This window comes from Mytilus californianus, unplaced genomic scaffold (assembly GCF_021869535.1).
Source record: "Mytilus californianus isolate M0D057914Y unplaced genomic scaffold, xbMytCali1.0.p SCAF_11, whole genome shotgun sequence".
NCBI lineage: Eukaryota > Metazoa > Mollusca > Bivalvia > Mytilida > Mytilidae > Mytilus > Mytilus californianus.
In genome coordinates, this window is record NW_026262593.1 from 59,256,073 (window position 1) to 59,283,307 (window position 27,235).

Here is a 27,235-nt window from a genome sequence, read left to right on the forward strand (position 1 = left end):
GATTTCGTACTAGTGCAAATATAGCTTCAAATTATTAAAGCATCAGCAACAAAAATATGTTTTAAACAGTATTTCAAACTTTGCTATACAATGAATATTTACCCTCATAGAGTATATATTGCTCCTGCAAGCTGATACAACATAAAAGTCTACTCTGGACAATATTCACTAATATTCATGCAATAAACCTATAATATTATAAACTAAATATTTCTCCTTTGTTTTGTAGCTGTTGGCATTGGGATGTATTATGGTGTGAAGTTTGCTGTAGGTGTAGAGATTATGCAAATGAAAGGATTAGCTAAGGTAACACCATATGTCGGATTTCTTGTTTATGGAGAAGTTGGAATAGGCGTTGGTGTCCTGTTTGTCAAGCTTAGACTAGAGGGATATATAATGGATTTGAGGTTCCCAACAACAGCTGAAGTAGCATTCAACAAGTTTCCCCTTGATGTTGGGTAAATGTATTTATGTAAAAATGTATTTTACCAAAGTGCAAAAATCTTTTAAGTGATTGAAAATTGCTACTATGGCCTTATCTGGCTGTTTTATGCTCATGTTGATATCATTCATTTGATACTGTAAATTCAGAAATTATTGTGTGCATTTATTATTGCAATCTTTTAGCATGGGACAAAAATGTGAGATTAATTATTACTATTTCAGGAAAATCTGTATACAGATGTATGTATCAGATATCAGAATTCAAGTTCTAATTATTGTGAGACCCACCCTGTCCTATTATTTGCATTAATGAAAAACTGGCAATAATTTCTGAATTTATGGTATAGATATTTGAAAAATAAGGCAATGTGATATGAATGATTAGATATAAGAAGATGTGGTATGAGTGCCAATGAGACAACTCTCCATCCAAGTCACAATTTGTAAAAGTAAACCATTAAAGGTCAAAGTACGGCCTTCAACACTGAGCCTTGGCTCATACCGAACAGCAAGCTATAATGGGCCTAAAAAATTACTAGTGTAAAACCATTCAAATGCAAAAAAACTTTCCAATACCCTACAATACAATCGAGACCACTTACAGCCGATTGCATTGAGTGTGTAGATAAAGATAATACCTTTAGTTAGCTTGCTTGCTAGCTGAACCGTGAAGTTATTATTATGCTAGGTAAACTACCCTCCATTAAAAGGAGACTAGTCCGACAGATAACCAATCTACTGTGGATTCATTTTTATTCGTGGTATACCAATTTTCGTGGGTTTCATGGGTCACAGCGAACCACAAATTTAAGAATTCAACGAAGAATAATCCCGAGAAATGTGTATGGAGTCGGATGTTTATTTCCGGTTATGTTATGCAGTTCTAGTATAGTGTTGACTAGCGATAAACATTGTAACATAACACGTGTTTTTAATGAAGACGATACAAGTATTTTGATTAAATCAATAATAAATATATCGAATATCAGTGATAATTTACGTTTTAAAATTGATTAAAATTGTTCATGGAAAATAACTGCAAGTTGTTAATTACCGTGTCATAGTTTGGTTTACTGGTGATTAAAAATCAATAGAATAAGTACGGGAGTATTGCCCGTAGGTAATATTGTTTATGACAGGAACATTTATTTTCACACCTTTTACTTATATTACTGTTTATTATATCGTGATTAGGGAAATAAGCTTTCAATCATAGAGTTTTGAATGCCTTATAAAATTCCGACAAGAATTTATAAATTGTAAAACAAACAAATAATTAGTTGTCTCTGTCCATTATTGTAATAGAAGTTTTCAATGAACACTTTAACCTAGAATGACTAAGCGAGGATTTTGACAATTCAAAACTTTTTCAATGAATTCCTTCTTTTTTGTTTGTTTTATTATTGATCAAACCAAGGAGGTTATATGATCTTCTAAATCAATAAGAAATCCACGAATTATGATCTGATTTTTTTTTTTTTGTAATTAGCGATCCATGAACTTACGTATACCACGAAACGTCTTTTTTTCTCTATCCACGAAAATTGATACCCACGAAAATAAATGAATCCACAGTATCTGTCTGTAGGACTAGACTTCTTCCAAAGTATACCTTACCTATTAATGACTTCACAGTTCAGCTAGCAAGCAGCTAACCAAGGTTTCTACCTTTATGTACACACTCAATGCAATCGTCTGTGATTAACATAGACCATATGACAAGGATGTAATCTACAGGTCAGTGTACAACTTTCAACAATGAGCAAAACCCATACCATATATGTACACATTCATAAATTGTGATGAAGATAGGTGAACTTTTGGTTTTAAAAAAAAATGAACAAGAATTCTCTAATTATACTCTAGAAATTTACAAAGGGACTTTAAATAGATTTAATACAAACAGTAATAATTGTCCTTTTCCTAAACTGTAATGTCATATATTTAAGACATTAAAGCATCAAATTGTGAGTCAGATGTGAAACACAATGTAACTGAAGTTTTGGTTTGTTCTTTGTAGAATTACCATGTACCTTGAACTAATACCGATCAGCCTAAAACTGAAGGCTTTAGTAACAGTAGATGTCTCATTGATCTTTAAAACCATAACAATAACGTTGTTTAAAGCAACCCTTTGGCAATACACAGCTCCAACAATAAGAGCAAAGCTGCTTGATAGTAGGAAGGGTGAAGTAGATAAAACTGGTCCAGCTATAAAACCCTTCATTGAAGATTCAGCTAGTGAAAGGGTAAGCATTATAGGTTTAAAATCTTTTATCTACTTGATTTGGTAGGGACCATGGGAAGTTCGTCCATTAAATATCAAGCCCTTAGAACAATGGCATGCATCATATAATTTATATTTATCTGATATATTTATAACTCTCTACTTTTACTTTTCATTTCTTTTTCCCAGAGCAACACACATTGTGACATCAAAATTTAGTGTACAAAGCTTTATACTTCAGTACTTAGTTTTTGTGTGTAAATTGTCGTGATGATGTCTGCCTTGCTGGCGAAACAATTGCTGACCAAGTTTCATAAAATTGCAGACTTTTTGAAGTGTTGTTGTCATATATAGGTATTTGATCATTTGTATTGAAAATGTACCTCTTGGTTTATTCCCAGTAAGAACACAAGTGATTTGTATTACGCATGAATATTGGGTGGAATCAACATGGGTAAGCAGTCATGCTATATATATTGGTTGCAAATAGAGTCTTCTGAACTTCATTAGTTAACTTCGTTAAAAAAATCATTGAGTGAGTGCCAGACATTCTTGTACACTAATCATAGTAAAGGATTCCTAATTATGCAAAGCTTATCATGATAAACCAAACAGGGGATGAGTAGCCATCATTGATAAACCAAACAGGGGATGAGTAGGCATCATCGATAAACCAAACAGGGGATGGGCAGGCATCATTGATAAACCAAACAGCGGATGAGTAGGCATCATCGATAAACCAAACAGGGGATGAGTAGGCATCATTGATAATCCAAACAGGGGGTGGGTAGGCATCATTGATAAACCAAACAGTGGATGGGCAGGCATCATTGATAAACCAAACAGTGGACCGGCATGCATTATGGATTAATGAAACAGAAGATGGCCATGCATTATTGATAAACCTAATAAGGGATGGGCAAGCATCATGGATAAACCGAACAGGGGTTGGGCAGGCATCATTGATAAACCAAACAGGTATGGGTATGGATTATTGATAAGCCAAACAGGGGACAGGCAGGCATCATTGATAAACCAAACAGGGATGGGCAGGCGACATTGATAAAACAAACAGGGATGGGCAGGCGACATTGATAACCTAAACAGGGGACAAGTAGTATGCATCATTGATAAACCAAACAGGGGACTAGCATGCACCATTGATGAACCAAACAGGGGATGGGTAGGCAACATTGATAAAACAAACAGGACAGGCAGGCATAATTGATGACCAAACAGGGAAAGATTAGACCACTGATAAAAAAACAGGGGAAGGGTGGCTATAATATTTAAGATGGACAATAGTTTTGTAAACCATCAACAGAGGAAAGGTAGACATCATTGATAAAGTAGTATTATGTACATAGGACAGGTGTTTTAAAATCCCAGGTCAAGAGTCTCAGAATCATAAATAGCAATAAAATCTATTATTTTGATTCAAATGGGTAGTCTGAGGATTCAATATATCTTTAGTATTAATTCCAGGAATTTAAAATTATTCTAATCTGAATACTTAGAATTTGTAGTCCATACCCTTTTTTTTCAGAAAAAGAGGTCATCAGCTCAATGTTTAGTACGGCAGATTCCAAATCTTGATTACAAAGAGCCTCGTTTTGAAGTTTCAATCCATGCTGGGGATGACAGGAGTGGAGTCAATTTATATCTAGATGTAGGAACTGTACCTGGTGGACATGATGTTGTGAACAAAAAGGAACTTGGTGGTCCATCCACTATTTTATCTGAGGTTGGATTGATTTTTTTCTTTAAATTTACAACTGGCGTTGCTGTTTCAGCTTAGTTTACCCAATGGTGTAAATGGGGATTACTATATATATAATTTGTACATTATAGCAAACTGAAAAATAAAAGAAAACGAATGTTGACAGGAAAACTAAGACCACATACAGGAGAATAGATGATTTTGGGACAAATTGGCCAAAATAAATCAAATTTTTCAAGTTTTCTCTGTTTTTATACGCCTGTCAAATTTTTGACGGGTCGTATTATGGTATACAAATGTCCGGCGTCCGTCTGTCTGTCTGTCCGGCATAAACATGTCGCACCGTAACTTGAGAATGACTTATCCAAATTTCATGAAACTTAACATAGTTGTTTCTTATGATGGTCAAACGATCTGTATACTTTTTGGTGAAAATAAGATTAAAACTTTTTGAGTTACGGGACTTAGTAACTAAAACAGGTGTGTGTTTTTTTTCACATGTCGTGCCGTATCTCAAAAACAATTTATGATTATTGCTGAAAACTTTACACACTTCTTAGTTATATTAATCTTAAGATCTGTACACTTTTTGGTGATGATTCAAATTTTTATTTTAGAGATATTGAGTATTTTGTTAAAAAAGGGGGATGGGTTTTTCACATGTCGCACCGTATCTCAAAAACAGTTTATGATTATTGCTTAAAACTTTACACACTTCTTAGTTATATTAACCTTAAGATCTGTATACTTTTTGGTGATGATTCAAAATTTTATTTTTGAGTAATTGAGTATTTTGTAAAAAAAAAGGGGGAGGGGTTTTTCACATGTCGCGCCGTATCTCAAAAACGATTTATGATTATTGCTTAAAATTTTACACACTTCTTTGTTATATTAATCTAAAGATCTGTATACTTTTTGGTTTTGATTCAAAATTTTATTTTTGAGATATTGTTTTTTTTTTTTTAAAAGGGGGGTTTTCACATGTCGCGCCTTATCTCAAAAATCGATTTATGATTATTGCTTAAAATTTTACACACTTCTTAGTTATATTAATCTAAAGATCTGTATACTTTTTGGTTTTGATTCAAAATTTTATTTTAGAGATATTGAGTTTTTTATAAAAAAAAAAGGGGGTTTTCGCATGTCACACCGTATGTCAGAAACTATTTATGCTTATTGCATAAAAATTCACACACAAGACGACGGGCTTATCATGCGCTCATGGCGCAGCTGTTTATTTTCAGAATGAAATGTAAAATCTTTAACAAATCATTGCCGTCTTGGTTTATAATATTTGTTTTATGTGGGTAAGACAGCCATAAAAAGGCAGTAAATGCAGCAAAATTGCTTACAAGAAAGTTCGAAATTTGGGTGGCATCACTTTCACTGTTCTCTAGTTATGTTCCATTATTGACGATTGCATATTTACAAGCAGGGGCATCTGTGGACCCATTTTTCTTTTATTTAATAAAACAAAATTACAAGACACAAACGCTAACGTGCATTTCATTAATGCTTTTTAGCTCTCCTGGCCTAAAATGCCAAGTGAGCTTTTCTCATCACTTGGTGTCCGTCGTCGTAGTCCTTCATCGTGTGTTAACTTTTACAAAATTCTTCTCCTCTGAAACTACCGGACCGAATTTAACCAAACTCGTCCACAATCGTCATTGGGGTAACTAGTTAAAAAAATGTGTCGGATGACCCTGCCTACCAACCAAGATGGCTGACATGGCTAAAAATATAACATAGGGGTAAAATGCAAGTTTTGTCTTTTATTTTGAAAACAGTTATAAATAGAAAAGAATCTGACAAGGCAAAAATGTTCAGAATGTTGAGCTCTACCAATTGTTCATTGATGTAACGACTGTCAAGCAACTTCTTATAGGAGTTATTGCCCTTAAATGATAAATATTACTATTTTTTTTCATTTTTGCCTATTATCTTAAAAACTAATAGATAGAGAGAAACTTTAAGTTGCAAAAATTATCAGCAAGACGAGATCTACAGATAAGTATGCATGGTCGAAATTGTCAGTCAACTCCTAATTAGAGTTATTGCCCTTTAATGATGATTTTTACCAATTTTTTGCGTTTTTGCCTTATATCTTAAAAATTATAATAGATAAATAGAAACTTTAAATAACAAAAATAGGATGAAGTGATCAGCAAGACCAGATCTACATTTCAGACAATATGGAGGAAATTTTAGAAAGACTCCTTATTGAAGTTATTGCCTAACAAAAATGATCAGTAAGCCAAGATCCACAAATAGTCAAATTTTGCCAAGATAGTTAGCAGACTGTCACACTTCATAGGAGTAATTGCCCTTAAATGAGGATTTTTTTACCCTTTTTTTTTGTGTTTTGAGCAAAAACTAAAGAAGATAGAAAGAACCTAATCAAACGAAATGATCAGCAATACAAGGTCAACAAAAAAGAGATTTTTGACATGAATTCTTTTCTTGTCTACAATGTTGGAGAGAGTCCATTGTTGATTATGCACATCGACCTAGGTGAGCGACAAAGGCTCTTTAGATCCTCTAGTTTGACCTACTACTTGAAAAATTGATTATTTTGTCATAGGTTTTATCAGCGTCTGGTGTCCCACTTTACTTTACGGTAACTGCAGAAAATGATTCAGGTCAAAAGTCCAAGGCTTCATGCTACTTATCTACATATGATGTCACACTACCTGGTGGAAGATTTGATGAAGATTACAAGACAACCAGCAACCCATCAGTTATTTCAGCATCAATTAGTGTGTATGAAGATTCAGACCTATTAGAAACTGAAGTAGGGTTAGGTTATGGCAAGGACATATGGGGAGATCAGGTGGTTGCCTGGCAAGATGTTACACTAGATCATGGTGTGATAAACCATGTTAGTCAAGGTAATTCATATAGAAAGTGAAGTAGGGTTAATAGAAACTGAATTAGGGTTAGGTTATGGCAAGGACGTATAGAAGATAATGGAATTATTTTTTTTTTATACTGACTTTATTAGCAAGAATTTCAAGTGAACCTGCTAGGGCAAAGTGATATTCAAGCTGATGAAGTCAGTATAAAAAAATAAAATGCCATTATTCTTTTCATTGTCAATTTCTCTTAACAGTATGTTTTTTTGTTGAGAATATGAAATAAAATCAAACAGTAAGTACAACTATTTTTAAGCTTACAAAACATGGTAATAGTTGTTCGGTGGTATGAATGAAGTCACATGCATTTTATTTTTACATTGAGCATTGAGGCTGATGGACATGAACATTTGCTGTACTGACACCTGATGTCATTGCATAATATTGTTAAGTATCAAGTCCTGTCTATCATCTTAACAAATATTAGGCAGTTGGACCAATGTGAAAATGTAGAAATTGCTGATAAATTAGGAGATCAAGTGGTTGCCTAGCATGATGTTACACTAGATCATGGTGTGACATTTTTGTTTTATCAACCTGCTTTTTTACAAAAATTTTAAACGCAACATCTCCTGTACTTAAACTTGGTTAAATTAAATGAAGTGAAACTGATATTTTTATGCCCCATCTAGGATAGTAGTGGGGCATTATGTTTTTCGGTCTGTGCGTCCATTCGTTCGATCATCCGTTTGTCCCCCTTCAGGTTAAAGTTTTTGGTCAAGGCAGTTTTTGATGAAGTTGAAGTCCAATCAACTTGAAACTTAGTACACATGTTCCCTATGATATGATCTTTCTAATTTTAATGCCATTATTAGAGTTTTTACCCCAATTTCACAGTCCACTGAACATAGAAAATGATAGTGCGAGTGGGGCAACTGTGTACTATGGACACATTCTTGTTTTATAAAATGTGAAATATATTTACGGTATTATCAATTCAGATTGTTTTATTTCAATCAGCACTTTACCCTTTTTCAGAAATTTAAAGAATTTAAATTCAACCTTTGTTTAAGCAAATTTCAACATATACTGACCATATTTCAACCAGTTTCCAACTAGAATTCAACATTAATAGCCTTGAATGACAAGAGTTCAATTTATTTTCAAGTTGCAGTGACTAGAATTTTATCAATGAAAAATTGTAAATTAGAAAAGGCGTATACTTACTTTATAAATCAATTAATCCATTAACATTATCTATGAATTTAATTTTGCAGAATCTGATCCTCTAAATAGAGAAGTATTGAAAATGTTTACAAGCTCTCGTCATGGGAAATTAGTAGCACCAAAAGCAGGAAGAGATTCTGAACAAAATTCTCCCGGAGACTGTGCTAGAGCATGTGCTAATTTACCTCCAACAAAGTGTATGAGCTTTAATTATGACTTTGGCATTGGAATGTGTGAACTTGTTGAAGCCATTGAAGGTTATCATTTCAAACGATCAAAATCAGGACTATTTTACCACTATGAAAGACTTGGAGTTGCAAAGACCAAGCAGTTCAACTTCAACCAGTTACAATTAGAACACAACAAAATTTACTTTGTTAATTTCCGAATTGTAAACAGCCTGGGATATTTGTCTATCATCAACACACAGGGTGTTCTTCTTGACGTAACTACACCAACCACAGGTATAATAAATTGGATATGAAAGTTTAAAGGTGAAAAGGAGTTCAACATCTCATACCACATCTCCTTATTTTATATTCAAAGCAATGTTTTACATGACAAAGGCGAAATTTAGTTCTTTGTTTATCTTGTTAAGAGAAAACATAAATAGTTATATTCTTATCTTAAAAAATGGGAAATATATAGTTTTATTATAAAAATGAACACTGAAAAGTTGATAAAAATGTCAAAAAGTTATGAGGCCCAAACTTCAGCTAAAAATTTACAAATCTCTAGTTGTGACTTTACAACACTGTTACATGTCTGGAAACAACTGAAACAAAAAATCAACTGACTTATATGCATTGTTTCCTATCGGAGTATCAACCTTTCAAGTTCTCTGATTTTGCTGTTTCAATTGTTGCTTACTATTTGTTGACTATTTAAAAATTGTTTTGTTAAAAGCCTTAAGCACTATGGATAATTTAATTGCTATTTCACCAAATATACACCAAATATAAAATAAAAAATATTGTTGATTTGGTTATCAACATTTTTGACATAATCTGCCAATCAAGTATTTAGATGTATGCTTTTCAGGCTTTTGAAAAGATTACTCAAAGTTAAAAATATCTGAAATGTGAAATAGATAATTGTGAACAGGGTCAGTATTAAGGTAACACGATACCGAATGACGTTACGCCACGAGTTATCGTTCCTGCTGTTGTCGACATCTTTGAAATTGACGGCAAACGTAAAACCTGATGTTTTATAATAACTTAGAACGAATTAAACAAACAATTTGCCTCAGTCTGGTATAAAATAGTTGAAAGATAAATGTTTCTTTATTTCAAATTTGCAAATATATATGATTATATATTAAAAATACCTTCATTTTAACGCCGCTTTCTATACGTATCATATTCAATCACAAAACAATAATCTTAGCATAATTACAATTCAAATAAAAGAACAAAAATGAGAAAAAGAAAATCACACTTAGGTGAAATATAAATAGTAAATAAACCTTTTATTTTTATTAACATTTTTAATAGTAACTTTGCATAGATGTAGAATGTCGAGGGATTTGATGCAGTACGTTATTTGAAATTGATTGTTTCGGCGTCTTCCTCCCATTCTTCTTCTCATTCTTCACATTTAAAAATGTACTTTTTAAATTTTCTGTTTCTATTGATAAGTAAGCATGTGTACGATTAATCTATATATGTTCTTATGCATAACAGACGGAGCTTTTTATTCTGGGTTGAAAGTAGAAATCCAAATTATAGAAACGCATGATAATGTATGAAAATATGTGGAATTGTACCACAATTAATGCAATTCCGCTATGAAGCCCATTCGTTTTTAAATGGTCACCGAAAAACGTCGCTAACAAAAAAGAAAAAGGAAATTTATTTGGAAAAGAATACCAATAGAATTTAGCGGAAAAACACCATGCAAGCAGACGTACAAACTCCGACAGAAACTGGTTTATTGGCATGGAATGAAAAAAGAAGAGTTGTTGAAATTGGCTATTTGGCCGAACAACATTCCCTATGTTTCAAGTGTAAACAGTATTTGAAATTTATTGGACTGTACAGAAGAAATCCGATATGGTGTCGGAAGCTTGTTTAAAACAAACTACTAGCATTGTTATTTTATAAGCACAGTCTAAACAGGACAGCTACATCGGAATAAGGAGAAAGTTAACAAAGGCTTAAACATATGGAATGTCAACACTAAATGCTCGCTCGGTTAGGTCGAAATAAAATTTAATCATTCAGATCCCGTTACATCTTTTTTCTTTCAATTCCATTCTGAAATAGATTATTTCTCGAAATTTACAATCAAACGATTAATTAAAAACCTGTGGCCCCACAATGAATGAATGATCGGTGCTTCGATGAAGGTTAATCCAGAAAAGCACTTCGACCACAAACAAGCTACAAAACGATATTTTCATTAACCCATTTTATTCAAACTGCAAAAACAAACTGATTAAAAAAAACAGTTCCAATGCCCTCACCCCACCCCCTCCCGCGTTGTACATATTGTATCTGTCAATGGCCATTATAACTTTTAAAAAAATTGTTTGTTCTTTGATTGATTCTTATTTTGTCACCAAATGATTTATAAAATAGAACATTATCATATATGCTAATATATATTTTACTCCCTTGACAAAATGCTGGGAGCATATTGTTTTACCCGTGTCCTTCGACTGTCCGTCCCTTACTTGGTATATTGAGTTTATACGGCTGATTTTTTTTAGGATTACAGTTTTAAAGCTGTAACTTTTAAATTATGTACTTGGTGTTAGTACATACATGTATACAATACGCGCATCTTGTCAGATTTTAATTTTTTTTATTACAGGTTGCTGAATTTGGCATTTTGATAATATATTGCACCAAGTTTTTTTTACCTATATTGCATGTATATTCTCAGGATCGCCTTTTTTTAATAATTTTCCTCGAATGACAGAATGTTGAACTTTGTCTATTCAAGTGAAATTTTGCATACAGTTTGCAAGGTTTGTCTGATTAACTACGTACACAACCCACACGTTTACATCATACAGAGTATACTATATTTATAGAATACGTATTTTATCAGGATGTTGATTTTCTTTATAATTTTTACAACTAACAGGTTGTGTAATCTTTTTTGACGGCTGCATCAAATGTGTCTTTTAGACATAACTTTTCAAATTGTATTGTATCGTCCTGAAAATCCATGAAATATTTGCCACTGGACGTTAAGCAACCATCAATCAATCAATTCAAATTGTACTTCAACATCACTGTTTACATAAAATTTTTGAGGCACTTTATTTTATTGATGCATGGATACATCAGTGTCATCAGCATTGTCTAGTTTGGTAGGGTTAAGTAAAGTTGAAGATTCAGTTTTGAAAGCTAAAAGTGCACCCAGTTAGGACGAAATAAAATTAACTCATTAGATGTTATATTGAATTATTAGGAAATTTTCGACAGGGGGAATGAAAATGAAATAACAAACACCATTCAGATCCCGTTACATATTTTTTTTCAATCCCTCTGAATAAAAAATAACGTTATTCTGTATTCCGTAACGTCACATATTTTTGTCAATTTCTAAGCGTATCGGTCATCTTTGAAGCGATTTATCTAAAAAACAAGGATGGTGACATATGTTTTTTTATACATGTATGGATTTGGTGTACAATCCTGGATATTATGTTAGTTTTTAGTCTTTCTCCGTATATGAGAATATAGCCATCCATTGAAAAATCTAGAAAAGTAAGTAGAAAAAAAGGCATTTCCCCTATATATCTATGTAAATTTGGCGCCAAAATTGACATTTACTTATCAAAATTACAAAAAAACAAGAATGGTGACCCCCATTTTTTATTTCATATTCCGATCTATCTCGATTCAAAGTACCAGTGTGTCAAAAATTTTAGAAATCGGGAGATATTCCATTCGGTATCGTGTTACCTTAAGACACTAATAAAAAAGAATTAAGAAAGACACAATGATACTTGGATACACAATGACTGTTTAATGTCAAATGGAAAATTGAATGCAAAATCAGAATGAGAACATGTTTAAAATGTGATATGAAAATGTACTAGACTGACAATCTGCACCTGAGTTTTAAAGTGCTAGTTCGCAAACGGGTAGTAGTCTGCAAGAAAACATTTCCCCTACCTAGACACACTATTCAAACTCCCTAATGCTACTTGCCTAGAAGACAAGCAGCAAATACCAACTTTCAAGTTTTAAAGGGAAATTGGAATTTGAATTCTTAGTATCAATGAAGTTTATCATTAAGGTAAAATTGTCATATATTGCAATTAAGGCTACCTTTTACAGAACTTGACTTGTGAATTAAAGGAATTTCTCTATTTACAGGTGAAATTCAAAATGCCAGTAAGGACTACCTTGAACGTGTTGACTGTTTGTCACTCATACCTGAATTACACAGACCAGACTGGATTATCCAGTGTAAAGGAATTAACCCTAATGTCAAAAATCATAGGTACAGTTGTCTTTAAATTTCCAATAATTTTATCACTTATGTTTCATTCATATTTGTGGTATACCAAATTTTGTGGATTACGTTGGGTAAAGTGAACCAGGAATTTAAATGTTCAATGAAGTACAAACTTTATCTAGGATTATACTCTGATTATGGGGAAACAGCGAAATCAAATATCAACAAAAATACAAATTTTTCCTCAATCCACTTAGTATTGGACCCATGACAAATTAAAGAATCCAGAGTATATATGTCTTCAAGACAAATTTTTTAGTTATAGAATTAAAAAGAAATATTATTTCATTTAATCTTATTTAAAATTGTTTTTTTTTCCAAAGTTGAATAGTTTCTTGATAAAAATAGATTTTATTTTATCATACAGGTTAATTGTTGATGGTAAGGGATCTAAAGCAGTTTTTAATGGTATAGAACCAATGACTGATCTTCTTTATACAAGATTTAACACATATATAACAGGTATTATATTTGATAAAAGCTGTGTGAAATAAATTCAAATACAAAAAGCTTAAACATTTAATATTGCAAAAGGAAGGAATTCCTACATAATGTTCTTTGAAAAAATAAAAAATAAAACGTTCTGATTTGTTTGAATATTTTTGCAGACCTTCTCAAAAAGCGTCATTTTCTCTACAAATTTTATGAAAATAGCACAAAAAGACTGCATAAAAATTGAAGGGGATTTTAAGGTCCTCAACATTTGAAGAAAGCTCTAAACCCTCAAAATGTTCAACAGTGCCTTTTCTACCCATTTTAATATCTATAGCATATATGTATTGTTAATCAAAGAACTTAAAGTATGAGTTTTCTTTATTTTTCAAGCAAACTGGGATGGATTTAATGATAGAGAAAGTGGACTGCTTGGTTATACCATATATGTTGGCAGGGATGTCTGTGAGGACCTAATACATCCACACCATGATCCACAGAAACATTTCTTTGAGAAATCCCAGTGGACCCACACTGCTATGATTTATCCTATTCCTGCTCCATATGAAACACTACCAGGTAAGTTTACATAATTTCAAATGTAAATAAAATTGAGAATGGAAATGGGGAATATGTCAAAGAGGTAACAACTCGACCAAAGAGCAGAAAACAGCATAAGGCCACCAATGGGTCTTCAACACAGCAAGAAGCTGGAGCTGGGCTTCAGCTGGTCCCTAAACAACAATGTGTACTAGTTCAGTGAAAATGGGTGTCAAACTAAAACTCCAAAACATATAAATGAACTAAAATTAGAAATCATACAAAAAGAAAAAGTTTGGTCATAAATAACACATGCAAAATCAAGCAAAAACCCAAATTTTTAAGTTGTGATTTTAATTTGGTGTTTTGATATCCTATGATATACTTCTCTGTTTTTATAAACACACTTTAATCCCAAGGGTGACTTGGGTATAGAAATACGGTCACCTTGGTTGGTCTTCTTTCAACTGACAGTTAAAACCTGCCAAAATGGGGTATTTGTTTGGCTGTGTGACATGTATAAATTTGCAGTCATGTCCAATCAGAAAGGGGACGTTAAATCTGATGCTTAGTATCGATAGAGTGTCATGCTCTCTCAGGTTAAAGAACCCTTGCAACCACTCTTTGAGAGATCCATTGGTGGCCTGTTGCAAGGAAACATGCTTTTTCTATCCAACATTATTAACCATTGTTTTTAGGAGGCATTAACTTGAACTTACTTTCCCATGGTAAGCTCTCATTGTTTTTGTCTTGCCTTGACAGAGTCAAAAGGCGAAACATAGGTATGCTGTTTCTGCCTGTGGCTTCAACAATGTATTAGTTTGTGATTAGGTCAGTTTGTAAGGAACCACTAGTGTTAGGTCAGTGATATTTGGTATGCAGTTGTATTAGCATTGGCACATCACATTTCCATGGAGATTATTTGACCCTGCCCTCTCATTCATGGTCTACTGACTTTGAAACTTTTGGTTAGTTCACATTTATTAGTTTGTGATAAGGTCAGTTTATGTGGAACCACTAGTGGTAGGTCAGTGATATTTGGTATTCAGTTGTAGTAGCATTGGCACATCATATTTCCATGCAGATTATTTGGCCCCACCCCCTCAGTCATGGTCTATGACTTTGATATTTTTGCTTAGTTTACATGTATTAGTTTGTAATTAGGTCAGTTTATGGGGAACCACTAGTGGTAGGTCAATGATATTTGGTATACAGTTATATTAGCATTGGCACATCTCATCTCCATGAAGATTATTTGGCCCTGCCTCCTCAGTCATGGTCGATTGACTTTGAAACTTTTGCTTAGTTTACATGTATTAGTTTGTGATTAGGTCAGTTTATGGGAAACCACTAGTGGTAGAACAAAGGTATTTGGTATGCAGTTGTATTAGCATTGGCACATCTCATTTTCATTAGATTGTTTGGCTCGGTACTTTCAGTCATGGTTCATTGACTTTGAATATTTTGCATAACTTGCATGATAAAGTATTCCTATTTTAATTTCAAAATTTGCATTTTTCTATCGAAATACCAAAAAGGCGAGACATATCTCTGTGTTAACAGTTTATTGTGATAAAAAGTGTTGCTGGAACTAAAAAGGACTGATGACAAACTATTAGTATTTTATATCAAGTCTGCTGTGGGTGTATTTATTTTGCATGTTAATTCCTAAAAAACATCTTGTCTTGGTGTTTTTAACAGAATTGCTGTAGATCTTAAGATTCAGAGAGAAAAAACAAAGTAAAAAAAAAAATGAAAACAACACTTTATAAATTTCCTGCGTCTGAAGCATTTTTGGGATTTGTCTCCATGAGGAACACTCAAAGCTGAATATTTGAAAGTATAAGAATCGAAACAGTTGAAGAGCTATATGACCAAAAAGGACCTAAAAAAAACAACTTCTGTATTGATTTGTTTTTGCATATATGTTAATATGTTTTATCGCTATGGGATTTGAATTCCCTCTTACCATAGAAAAATCTTCCTTTGATTATTTTCATCTGGTTTCATTTTCGTGATAGAAGGAGCTGTTAAAAATGTAATCTTACGTCCATCATATTACTGTGTCTACAATCATTTTAATGTACCTGTTCACTTTTCATTCGCCCGTTTACGGGACGTATTATGGTATACCGTTGTCCGTCTGTCGTCCACATGTTGGACAATAACTCAAAAACGCTTAAGCCAATTTGTATGAAACTTTGGTGAATTGTTTATATCTATTGCAGTGAGCTCTCTTTCAATTTTATAAATTTTAGATTTTACGTTTCTGAGTTATGGGGTTTTATTCATTAAAAAAGGGGGATTTTTCCAGTTTTCGAACAATAACTCAAAAGTGCTTTGAGCAGTTTTCATAAATCTTTGGTGACTGGTTTGTATATATTAAAATAACCTCCCTTTAGTTTTTTATAAATTTCTGATATGACATTGAGGAGTTATGGAACTTTGTTCTTTGAAAAAGCTATGGGCGTATAATGAGCTCATAGCGCAGCTCTTTATTCATCTTTCCATGTTCAGCATGCTTCAGCTTCATCATGCGGTGACTGGAGTAGCCCTTGGTATCATTTGTAATAATTTGTAATGACAGCATGTAAATAAATTATTTATTCACCGAATAGGAATTAAATATTATTCATCAAATTCATTCAAAAATGTGTATATGTTCTACTTTTTAGATGGAGAATATTATATAACATTGAGAGCACTCAATGAGGTACAATTTGGAGGTCCACTGGCTACAACGGTCTGTCATACAACACCACTAACAGTAGACAATTCACCTCCGTTGGTTTGGGAGGTTTATGATATTCAGTATAATGAAGACACCTATAACCTTACTGCAAAACAAAATTCCAGGTAAAATTTGTCACAATCTTGATTAAAATCAGATATTTCACTTCCCAGCAGACATTTGACGTTGTATAAAAATCATTTCGACGTCAGACCCTAAAGTCGGGCCTACGTTAGATTTTGGTTGTATATGAAATTTTTTAGACGTCAAAAACTGACGTCTACCCAACGTCTTGACAAACGTCCTTTCAACGTCTGTACAGTGTAGTTACAACATCAGTACAGCGTTGGTACAACACCAGATCAACTAGCAAGATGAACCTGAATAAGGATGTTCCACGTCTGTACAACGTCCTAACAACCACCATTAAACCTCTTTAAATATCTTTAGATGTCTGTACAATGTCTAATCAACGTCCTAACAACCACCATTTAACCTCTTTAAATATCCTCAGATGTCTGTACAACGTCTAACAACGTCCTAAAAACCACCATTAAACCCCTTTAAATATCCTCAGATATCTGTACAAAGTCAAATTAACATCATAACAACAACCATTTAATCGCTTTAAATATCCTCAGATGTCTTCAGAGCTAATTAAGGACCAAATTAAATCCTTATTAACGTTCTTAAGGTAGATTGGGTGTCTAAATTATAATCCATAGAATTTTTTAATAATTTGCCAAAATGTAGTTTATATCATGCTTTTTAAAAAAAAAAATAAAAAGAATGGGTCACGGGGCTTATTTTCACGCTACAGGTTGTGCAAAATTGACAGATTTTGTATAGATTATGCATGGAAAACCCAATTTTCTGCCATAAAACGAAAACTACACCATAGAATTTTGAGATAAAATATGAGAAGATAGCTCTAATAGTAAGCTTTCAGATAAGAAAAAGAAAAAATGGGGTCACGGTACCCGTTTTCTTGCTACATAATAAAATAGGTAAATTCCTAACACATTCTATTATAAAAGTAACTTTATCTGAATTATCTGCCCTTACATTTGAGTTGCCTCCCCTTATGTGGCAAAGTTGGAAAAAATAGAATCAAACAAAAGTTTTCTGTTTTTCTGTAAAATACAACCATAAATATGATAAAATATGTCATTTTCTCTATTGAAATGAAAATTCTTACACATGAATTACCTACTACTCTCAAAATTTGCACCTTTTATTAAAGATCTAGACCGATTGTTTTCTTGTATTTCAAAATCCAAGATGGAGGAAGACACCCTATCTACCTTAAATTGGACACTTAAGGCAATGAAACAATAATTCATTCAAGTTAACGTCCTGTCCTGAATAAGTGCGTCAACATCTTTAAAACCTCAGAAATTCATTCCTGCCAACAAAGGTTGGTAACCTTATAATTCAGTGCTGGTGGACATGTCTTCACAACTACTTAGCAATTTGCTGTTAACCAGGGGTTCAAAAACGCTCGCATTGTCCGGGCTTGGCCAGTATTTTTGACTTGATATGCAGAGCCTGCAGTGGACATATAAGGTTTTGTTAAGTAAATATAGGAAAAAACAACAAATATCAACTAGCTAGGGTCTAAAAGTCAGTGTCACTGTGGTATAACATGTATAATAATAAACTTGTCTTACAAGTATTTATGAACTCAAATAATCTTTTTTTTTTTTTGTATTGGGGAGGGTGTCACTGTGAGTGGGTGTGTTGTCTCAATTATTTGTAATTATACCATTATCTCAGGGCTTACACTACTTCAGATCATAGGGAGAAGTGACTTCTATAAAGGGCTATATGTATCTTTTTTATACTGTTCAAGTCATAACCGAGTATACAATTAAAGTAACAGTTCAAATATCATAGCTGTCAGGGGCGTTTCTATGATATTTGAATCAAATCTTTTTGGACCTTTTTTGCTAAAAAACATAAAATAATTGTGAAGTGCACTAATGTAACAAGATTAGCAGATTACGATAGGTTTTTTTTTTTAAAAGGGGGGGGGGGGGGGGGGGTGTGTACGCCCATTACGCCCTCACCTGGACCCAATATTCTTCTGTCAGATGTGCCATTCATGGGTCCGTAGTCATTATCCTTAGAATCCGGATGTCATTCATAGCTGGTCCTTTCCCGAATACGACCAGTAGTTTGTACAAATATTTCAATGACGGACGAGAAAATTTACAAAATTAAACGATGTCTGAAACGCTATTTGGAAGGGAATATGACGTATTTAATGCACTGAATGAATTACAAATTTACTCAAGGCAACTTTCATCACTTCTAATGGGTAAACAAACTTATTTTGCCGACATTTAAAATGGTTTGAAGTACGCTCTCGCGGGGTATACCATGTCAATAGTAATATGGCTTTGAAATTACGATACTGATTGTTAAAAGGGTTGGCAAAGTTGATTTTTATTTTCTTTCAAATCGAAGGTCCGTCAGGCGTAGCTAGTAACAAAAATGAAAGTCCGATTGCAATAGTGGAAAGTCACGGACCACAGACCACCGCTAATTTGAACCCCTGAATGGGTAAACAAACTTATTTTGCCGACATTTAAAATGGTTTGAAGTACGCTCTCGAGGTGGTATACCATGTCAATAGTTATATGGCTTTGAAATTACGATACTGATTGTTAAAAGGGTTGGCAAAGTTGATTTTTATTTTCTTTCAAATCGAAGGTCCGTCGGGCGTAGCTAGTAACAAAAATGAAGGTCCGATTGCAATAGTGGAAGGTCACGGACCTCGGACCACCGCTAATTTGAACCCCTGATCATACATTGCAAACACAGATCAATGATGGAAAATATAAAAACAAATTTTCAAATTATCTTGAAATATCACCGAGATCTTGACAGTCACTCATCTTGAGAAACAATAATGCACCACAAGCACTGAGATCTTGACATTCACTCATCTTGGGGAAACAATCATGCACCGCAAGCACTGAGATCTTGCCAGTCACTCATCTTGAGATACAATAATTCCCCACAAGCACCGAGATCTTGACACTCACTTATCTTGGGAGAAAATAATGCATCACATGCACCGAGATATTGACAGTCACTCATCTTGAGAAACAATAATGCACCACAAGCACAGAAATCTTCACACAGTCACTCTGAGATCTTGACTGTCATAATGCCCCACAAGCACCTAGATCTGTACAATCACTCATCTTGGGAAACAATAGTTAATGCACCGCAAGTACTGAGATCGTGACAGTCACTATAATGCACCACAAGCACCAAGTTCTTGACAAAAATTTGCTGTGGTCACACATGTTTCTTATCTGCACATTACTTCACCGATAACATGTTGGAATACATGCTGTGAGTGTCAGCTAGAGTAGAACGAAATTGTTTGTTTGAAATGTATTTCAAGGTAAAAAATTCAATCTTTGACTTTTATTTACATCAACATATAAGAACGAAATTTTATCATTTGAGCATTACTTAGGTGAACTTTAATAAGCCATAAAGGTGTTATAAATAATTACTTGCCAGATGAATACATTCTTCTGTTTCATCAGATATTCCATGATCTATTATGAATCCATCCTCCATGTATCTGCAATGATAGAATTTTGAAGAAGTCGTTACAAGTTGAAAAACTTGTGTCTAATTCATTTGTCCATTTTGAATTTATGCTTTTTATCAAATCACTGTTCATAATTTTTAAAAATAAGTACGTTCTTTTACCCATTTTTCAATATATAAGTCAAATATATCTTAAGGTCACCTTTCTGCAGAAATATGACAGACTATGTGCATAATTATAAATCATATCTGATCCGAGTTCTGATCTACACAAATCACTTAAACTCATTCTTGCGAATAATTACAGCTACAATACTGTTTACACTAAATTATCATATATCTATTACTAAAGCAAACAATAAATGAAAATTATACTTACTTTGCACTTTTTACAGCAACTGAAAACTAAGTATGTATATCAAACGTCGAAGAAATTGTTGTAATCAAATATTGGCGCACATAAATTTGAAATGTTGGCCTCATATGCATGCGCCAATTGAAATCAAATCTGTTTGTGATTACAATATTTTACTTCGAAATTTTTTTGAAGTGATTCATTAACTTTTATCATGTCAATAATTTGAAGATTTTTATACATTAGCAAAAGTAATGATTGAATTAATGCGAAAAACATCAGTAAACCAATCTTAATAAAAAGTTGCGTGCCTGCTGAGTATATATGTCCGTGTACGTGTGATTTTGATATTTTAGATTAATTTAGACGTCCAACAGACATTTGGAATCCGACGTTGTGTTGACGTTGTATAAGGTCGCGACCAAAAACCAAGGTTATATAGACGTCATTCTATAACGTCCGACAGACGTTTGCAGTTCGACATTGTACTGACGTTGAATTTAGGTCGCTGACGTTGCGACCTATTTTCAACCAAATATCCACGTCTTTACAACATCGGGTGCCTGCTGGGTTTGCTCTGTTAGATGTTTGTCACTGCTTGTGTAAGATCTGTATTATACATCTCATATAAAAGGGCATGGTTTCCAAAATGGTCGTATTTTCTGTTCATGTCCTGTAAAATTTATTTTTGACCAGCTGATGTACTGCTGAAGCTGACCTCAAATGTTGATTTCCCACTTTAACATAAATCAGAAATAAAAATTGAGGTTTAGGCAACCTTTTACCCTATCACAGATAAACTTTTCTGGTCTTAAAAGGGACATTTAAAGTAATTACTATAAAAACAAGCCCTACTTAAATACCCACTCGTGAGTACTGGCTGTGCGAGGGCCTTATAGCCAGTCAAGGTCGTTATACACACCCATCAGTATCATACCAACTCACCAAAATACTTATTACTTTCAAGGTAAGTTGGTTGTCAGCTGAGATTTACTTGTTGGCCTGACAGTTAAACTGTATAGGTTGCACTTATACTTGTACGGCTAAAACTGTGCCACTTTTACTATGAAGTTTGGTAAAATTTATATCCTAGAATGGAAAGTTCATATGCACTACTATTTTTTTTCAGAGGTCAAAACATAGATTTCCCTTTTTAGACCTGAAGACTACATGTTCACCAATTTAGGGAGGGAATTTGGAATATGGGGGAGGGAAGTGGGAGTATAGGGGAGGGAAGTAGGAGTAAGAGGGGAGGGAAGTGGGAATTGCTAACCCCCCTGTCCAACCCCTCACCTATAGTAATTGGACAACAACCAATCTTTTTGAAGTTGTTTAACTGGTTTGCATATAAATAATTTTATCAATAAGTGAGTGATTTTATCAAAGAAATATTTTAAATGATTAAATGATGAAATTAAAAAGGTTTATAAGTGAAAAAATTGAAAGAACCAAGTTCCACGTCTGCATAAGTACATGTAGGTGCATATGTGTGAAATCTTATCTTTTGTAAATTTCAATTATTTACTTGAAGAAATAATGTGAAGTGAACTACTTTTTAAAAACTAGATGGGGCTTGACAAAAATACATTAGAAAACGTATTACAAAAGTAAAGTTTCTTCTTTGTATGTTATTGTGATAATAAAAAATAAAGCGCAAATGTAATATTGACCCAAGCCAATCAAATGTAACACCTATTGTATTATTTACAACATATTTAATTTGGACAATGTATCTTTAATACAAACAATTGTTTTCATAATTGTAAAATTATTGTTATTTTGAAATAGCACTGATGTATGTATGGACTTAGATCTATCAACTATTAATATATAATGATTAATTCCTAAAGGCTACATTGTGTGTTAAATTTAAACTTATCTCCACTTCATACAAAAAGACCAGTTATTTGCAATTGTGTGTTGATATATTTTGTAAATATCACGAATTACATGTAAATGCAGGAGAATTCATTTGCAATACCTAATTTGTGAAAATATGTACAAATGCAGTATATGTCAATGAGACAGCAACCCAAACATGCATAAAAACAAGACATTATTAACTAGCATTGCAAATCAAATTTGATAATTTCAACTTTTGACTTTTTAGAACTGTGTCAAAAGTTATATGATACCAAGTGCTACTATACAAAAAAAAATTAAAGGAAGACTGACCACACCATTGTAGTTTGTACATTGAAAATATTGAATAGACAAACAAAATTCTGAACACTACACAGAAAACCAAAGAATAACCATAATTAACTTATGATATCGAATGTAATTATCTCTTTTACTTACAGTGATCCACATTCAGGATTAGACTACAATGATGTATGCTTAGGGAGAACAAGACGGGATTGCTTGGAAATGAGATGGACAAGATTTGCTGTTACACCAAATATCTCACTTGTTAGATTTTTAACTGATGGAGTTCCAGTTTGGGTAAAAGTCAGAGCTGTCAACAGAGGTATAATTCCCATTAAGTTTAATATATATGCATGTGTTGATCGATATAAATGCCTTCAGACTTGAAAAAAAGATGTCCATCTCACAAGAAAGTTATTTGCCCAAATGTCTGTCCAAATATATGTACAATTCTTACATTTAAGACAGTAGAATTATTTTTAAAACATCCTGTATTTACTTCACTATAGTTTAATTTCTGAAATTTGGTTTCAGGGTTTATATAAGTCGGCTATACCGTGTGATGTGTTTTCAGATTGATCACTCAACAACTTCCTGTTTACCGAACACTTACATCATTTTACACAACACATCCAAGTTGAAAATTTTGTCACATTTTTCTCAGGAACTACATTACAAGGATTTCTGAAATTTGGTTTCAGTGTTTATATAAGTCAGCTATGCCATGTGATGCGTTTTCAGATTCATCACTCAACAAATTCCTGTTTACCCTCAAATATTTGGGCTGGGGGTATCATCAGTGAGCAGAAGCTAGCAGTTTCACTTGTTGGTATTCTGTTGCACATGACCTGAAATTTTGCAACTCTTGACCTATTGACATTATACAAAAATGACTTCTGCTTTGTGGCAACAGACTTTCTTTCTTCTGTAATGGTGGACAAATAACAATAAGGTGAATATAAAAAACTTAATACTTTTTTTATCCACTGAGGATTAACCAATTCAGGGTCAATGTTTAAGGTCTTTGGATGGCATTAAAACTTTGTTATGCATCAACCTTAACCAAAAGTGCATTAATGGTTTAACTAGACAAGACCATACATCATATTTAGTTTTACATGTATGTTCAAATTTTAAGGGGAAATGATTATAGATAGAAAAAGCAGTAAATTGTTTAAAGTAGTTAACCATAAAGTTATGGTCAAATCAACATGAAACTTAGTACTCATCTTTATTGATTATGATGTGAACTTTTTACAATATATATCAAATTAGTTTTTGAATCCAGGTTTCGTGGTTCACTGTACATGAAAATGCAGGGCATACATAGCGTCTTATGAACATGTATTTCAAAATATATTCTATTTATTTAGATCTATTATTTGTTTAAAATTGTATTCTATTTGTTTGGAACTATAGTCGGGTGTTTTTTTGTGCAGTTGACTTGCGTACTATTGGCATTGCTGACTCAGCCATTATTGTTGACAAGACTCCACCTAATGCAGGAGTTGTAATGGATGGTCCTATTTATGGTGAAGATTTAATGTACACCAAGTATTCTGACAGGGTAAATTTAACATATATAAAGCATATTAATTTTAATTTAATGCTGACAACATTGATTATTTCATACAGTTCTAGTTTCATCTTTCTACAAAAGGGCCTGCAATGAGGTTGTGAGTTGGAATCCAACTCAAGGGTACTCTGGCTTCCCCCACCATAAAAACCTGGGAGCCATGATATAGCCAAGAGTGCTGAAAGTGGCATTCATTACAGCTCTTTTATAAAAGCATGCAAAGCAAACCTTTGATCAACTTGCTTGCTATGTTTGTTTAGATGTTTGTAAACAAAAGTTAGGTAGTCTGTTTCAGTCTGTTTACTATATAATGGAATTTGATTGGACAATAAACATTAACTTCATTGCATGTCAATTTTTATTGTCCAATCAAATCCCAGTATATATAAAACAGACTGAAACTCCGCCTTCCTATTGTTTGCAAACATCCAAGCAAACATAGCAAGCAAGTTGATGAAAGGTTTGCTTTGCATGCTTTTATAGAAGAGCTGTAAACACAATCAATCGATCCGTTTTACAAACGTATGAACTGCAAATACAGAAATATTTTGCGAGCATTTATTATTATACTTGTTGAACAGTTGATAAAAATGTGAGATTAATAATTGTGATTTGAAATGCTACATACAAATAATGCTATCAAAAATTAAAATGTGAGTTTTTATTTTTGCTAAACCTATCTTGTTGCAATTTTCAAAATAATAAAAACATCACAAAAATTTGTTAATATTATGAATATGACTATGATTAAAATATATGTTTCCAAGTTTCTTTTCAGATTTGTGCCAACTGGTTACATTTCTATGACCCAGAGTCTGGTATTGGATTGTATTTGGTCAGTGTTGGATCTATCAAACAGATAAATGTGACAGACATTGCTAACTTGACAGAATACAGCAGGAAAACTCATGAAGCTTGTGTAGAGCTAACTCCTGAAAATTACCTGGAACATGGACATACTTATTTCACCACTGTATGGGCATTTAATGGAGCTGTCAATCAGAGAAATGTGTCGGCCATTTCAAATGGAGGTATAAGATATATAAATTGTAGAATTTATAAATTTGATACATAGAATTTTAATGTCAGAAATCACCATAGACCTTTTGCTGACAATCTCAGTGTAATTAAATTTACATTTCTTCTGACTTTATATTTTTTAAACCCCACTGTAAGAGCTTTGGCTGTATTGCAATTACCTTGTTTGTCCGTCCAACAAATATTTGTTATACTTGACAGTGATGAACTGTAACGTGTGAGCACTTTTGGGAACTGTTAGACACCTACTTCCTGTTATCAGAAAATTTAAATTAAAAGTGAGAGTATGCTTAGCACTACAACATGTGCAACTTTATTTTTATTATGCAATATATTACAAATTTTATCATTTTTGTAATTAACAAATTGTCTCTAAATGATAATTACAAAGAAGACTGTCAGAAAAAGGAAAACAGTATCAAAATGTATTTTACTAACAAGAAATTTACACCACCTTGCAGTTACTGTTGATCTGACAAAACCTGTTCCTGGAGATGTTGTTGATGGAAATAAGACAGGGTTTGAAGATGTCCAGTTCTCTGGTAGTGCAGCTAAGGTAGAGATTCAGTGGAAGAATTTTTATGATCCAGAATCAACGATCAGACAATATGATGTTCAAGTTCAGGCAGCAGGGTATGTTTATAATTATTAAACCGTTTCAACATTTTTGAAGGCTAAGTGAAGATGTATAAATATGCAAAACAAGTTGCTTTCTTTAAAAAAAAGAAAAGCAATACGTGAACCCAAGACCGCTGACTGATCACCAAAAAGTTGTTGCTGAATTTTTGTTTGCTTTTGAATTGAAATAATTGACTGTGAATAGAATCAGATAATGATGATGTTAAAACACCTTTATTAAAAATATGTAACTGTGTGTAGATTCTTGCACAAGTAAGTTGAAAGCAATGTTGGATAGTTGTGAATAGAAAAGTGTATTTATATAGCTACTATTTGAATAAACATTTTAAGGCTCGACTATTCTATTTATTACTTGGGAGTGAACATCATTTTTTCATAATTGCAAATCCCAGTTTCTACAAACCGGATGTCTAATGCAAATTGCACAAACCAATCGCAATATAAATTTAAGCACTCAGTTTACTTTATAATCTGGATGCATTTATTTCATCTATCATATCTTCATATTTTGTTTCCTGGATGCCTTTAATGTTCTCAACTCATTATTGAAGCTGCCTGTACTCATGGTAGATGTTGTATAGGTAAATTTAAAGTCCAATTTCCATGTGAAGTGAAACCCTGTGGCATGCAAATTATAAGAAGGTTTCTTATATTTTTCTTGAGAGTATAGCACACCAGCTTCATTGGGATCTCTTATATAGAGACTTATTTTGGTCTCATAAAACATCTCAAATTTTAAGGATTTCCTGATTTTTCTTAAATCATTCAAATATTCTACAGGAATTTTGAAGAATATCTTATTTTCAGAAGTTTTATGAATACCTGAACATACTCTCAAAAGAACTAATTTATATAAAAAGATATGTAGTAATAAAAGGATAACAGGATTAAAATGGTGTACGCTAGACACGAGTTCAGTCTACAAAGAATCATCAGTGACGCTCGAATAAAAAAGTTAAAAAGGCCAAATAAAGTACGAAGTTAAGTAATCTGTTCCTTGGGTAGAAAATCCTTAGCATTTCGAAAATGTCTAAGTTTATAATAGGACAGTGACTCAAAAAAGAAAACAAACGAGAAACAGCTAGAGGTCAGAATACCATAAGTAATGATGACCGTGCTTGAAAGTCATATGTCAAGCTCTTACTGCTGTGTCCTGAATTTAGATAAGAAAAGCGAAAATTCACATTCAGGAGTGAAATTAATATTTATGCATGCACGTGGTATTTTTGTGCAAGAAATAGTAAATAGAAAGTA

At 33.0% G+C, this 27,235-nt stretch overlaps 1 protein-coding gene across 1 annotated transcript in view; it reads left to right on the plus strand.

Annotated features, from left to right (window-relative positions):
- Positions 1-27,235, plus strand: part of LOC127720421 (uncharacterized) — a 140,527-nt gene that overhangs the window by 23,765 nt on the left and 89,527 nt on the right. Inside the window, exons 17-29 of the mRNA XM_052226999.1 lie at positions 230-458; positions 2,465-2,693; positions 4,218-4,415; positions 6,973-7,279; positions 8,521-8,934; positions 12,808-12,934; positions 13,317-13,411; positions 13,775-13,960; positions 16,597-16,777; positions 22,884-23,050; positions 24,168-24,295; positions 25,083-25,335; positions 25,804-25,975. Of these exons, the coding sequence (XP_052082959.1) occupies positions 230-458; positions 2,465-2,693; positions 4,218-4,415; positions 6,973-7,279; positions 8,521-8,934; positions 12,808-12,934; positions 13,317-13,411; positions 13,775-13,960; positions 16,597-16,777; positions 22,884-23,050; positions 24,168-24,295; positions 25,083-25,335; positions 25,804-25,975 (2,686 nt within the window). The remainder of the gene's footprint in view (positions 1-229; positions 459-2,464; positions 2,694-4,217; positions 4,416-6,972; positions 7,280-8,520; positions 8,935-12,807; positions 12,935-13,316; positions 13,412-13,774; positions 13,961-16,596; positions 16,778-22,883; positions 23,051-24,167; positions 24,296-25,082; positions 25,336-25,803; positions 25,976-27,235) is intronic.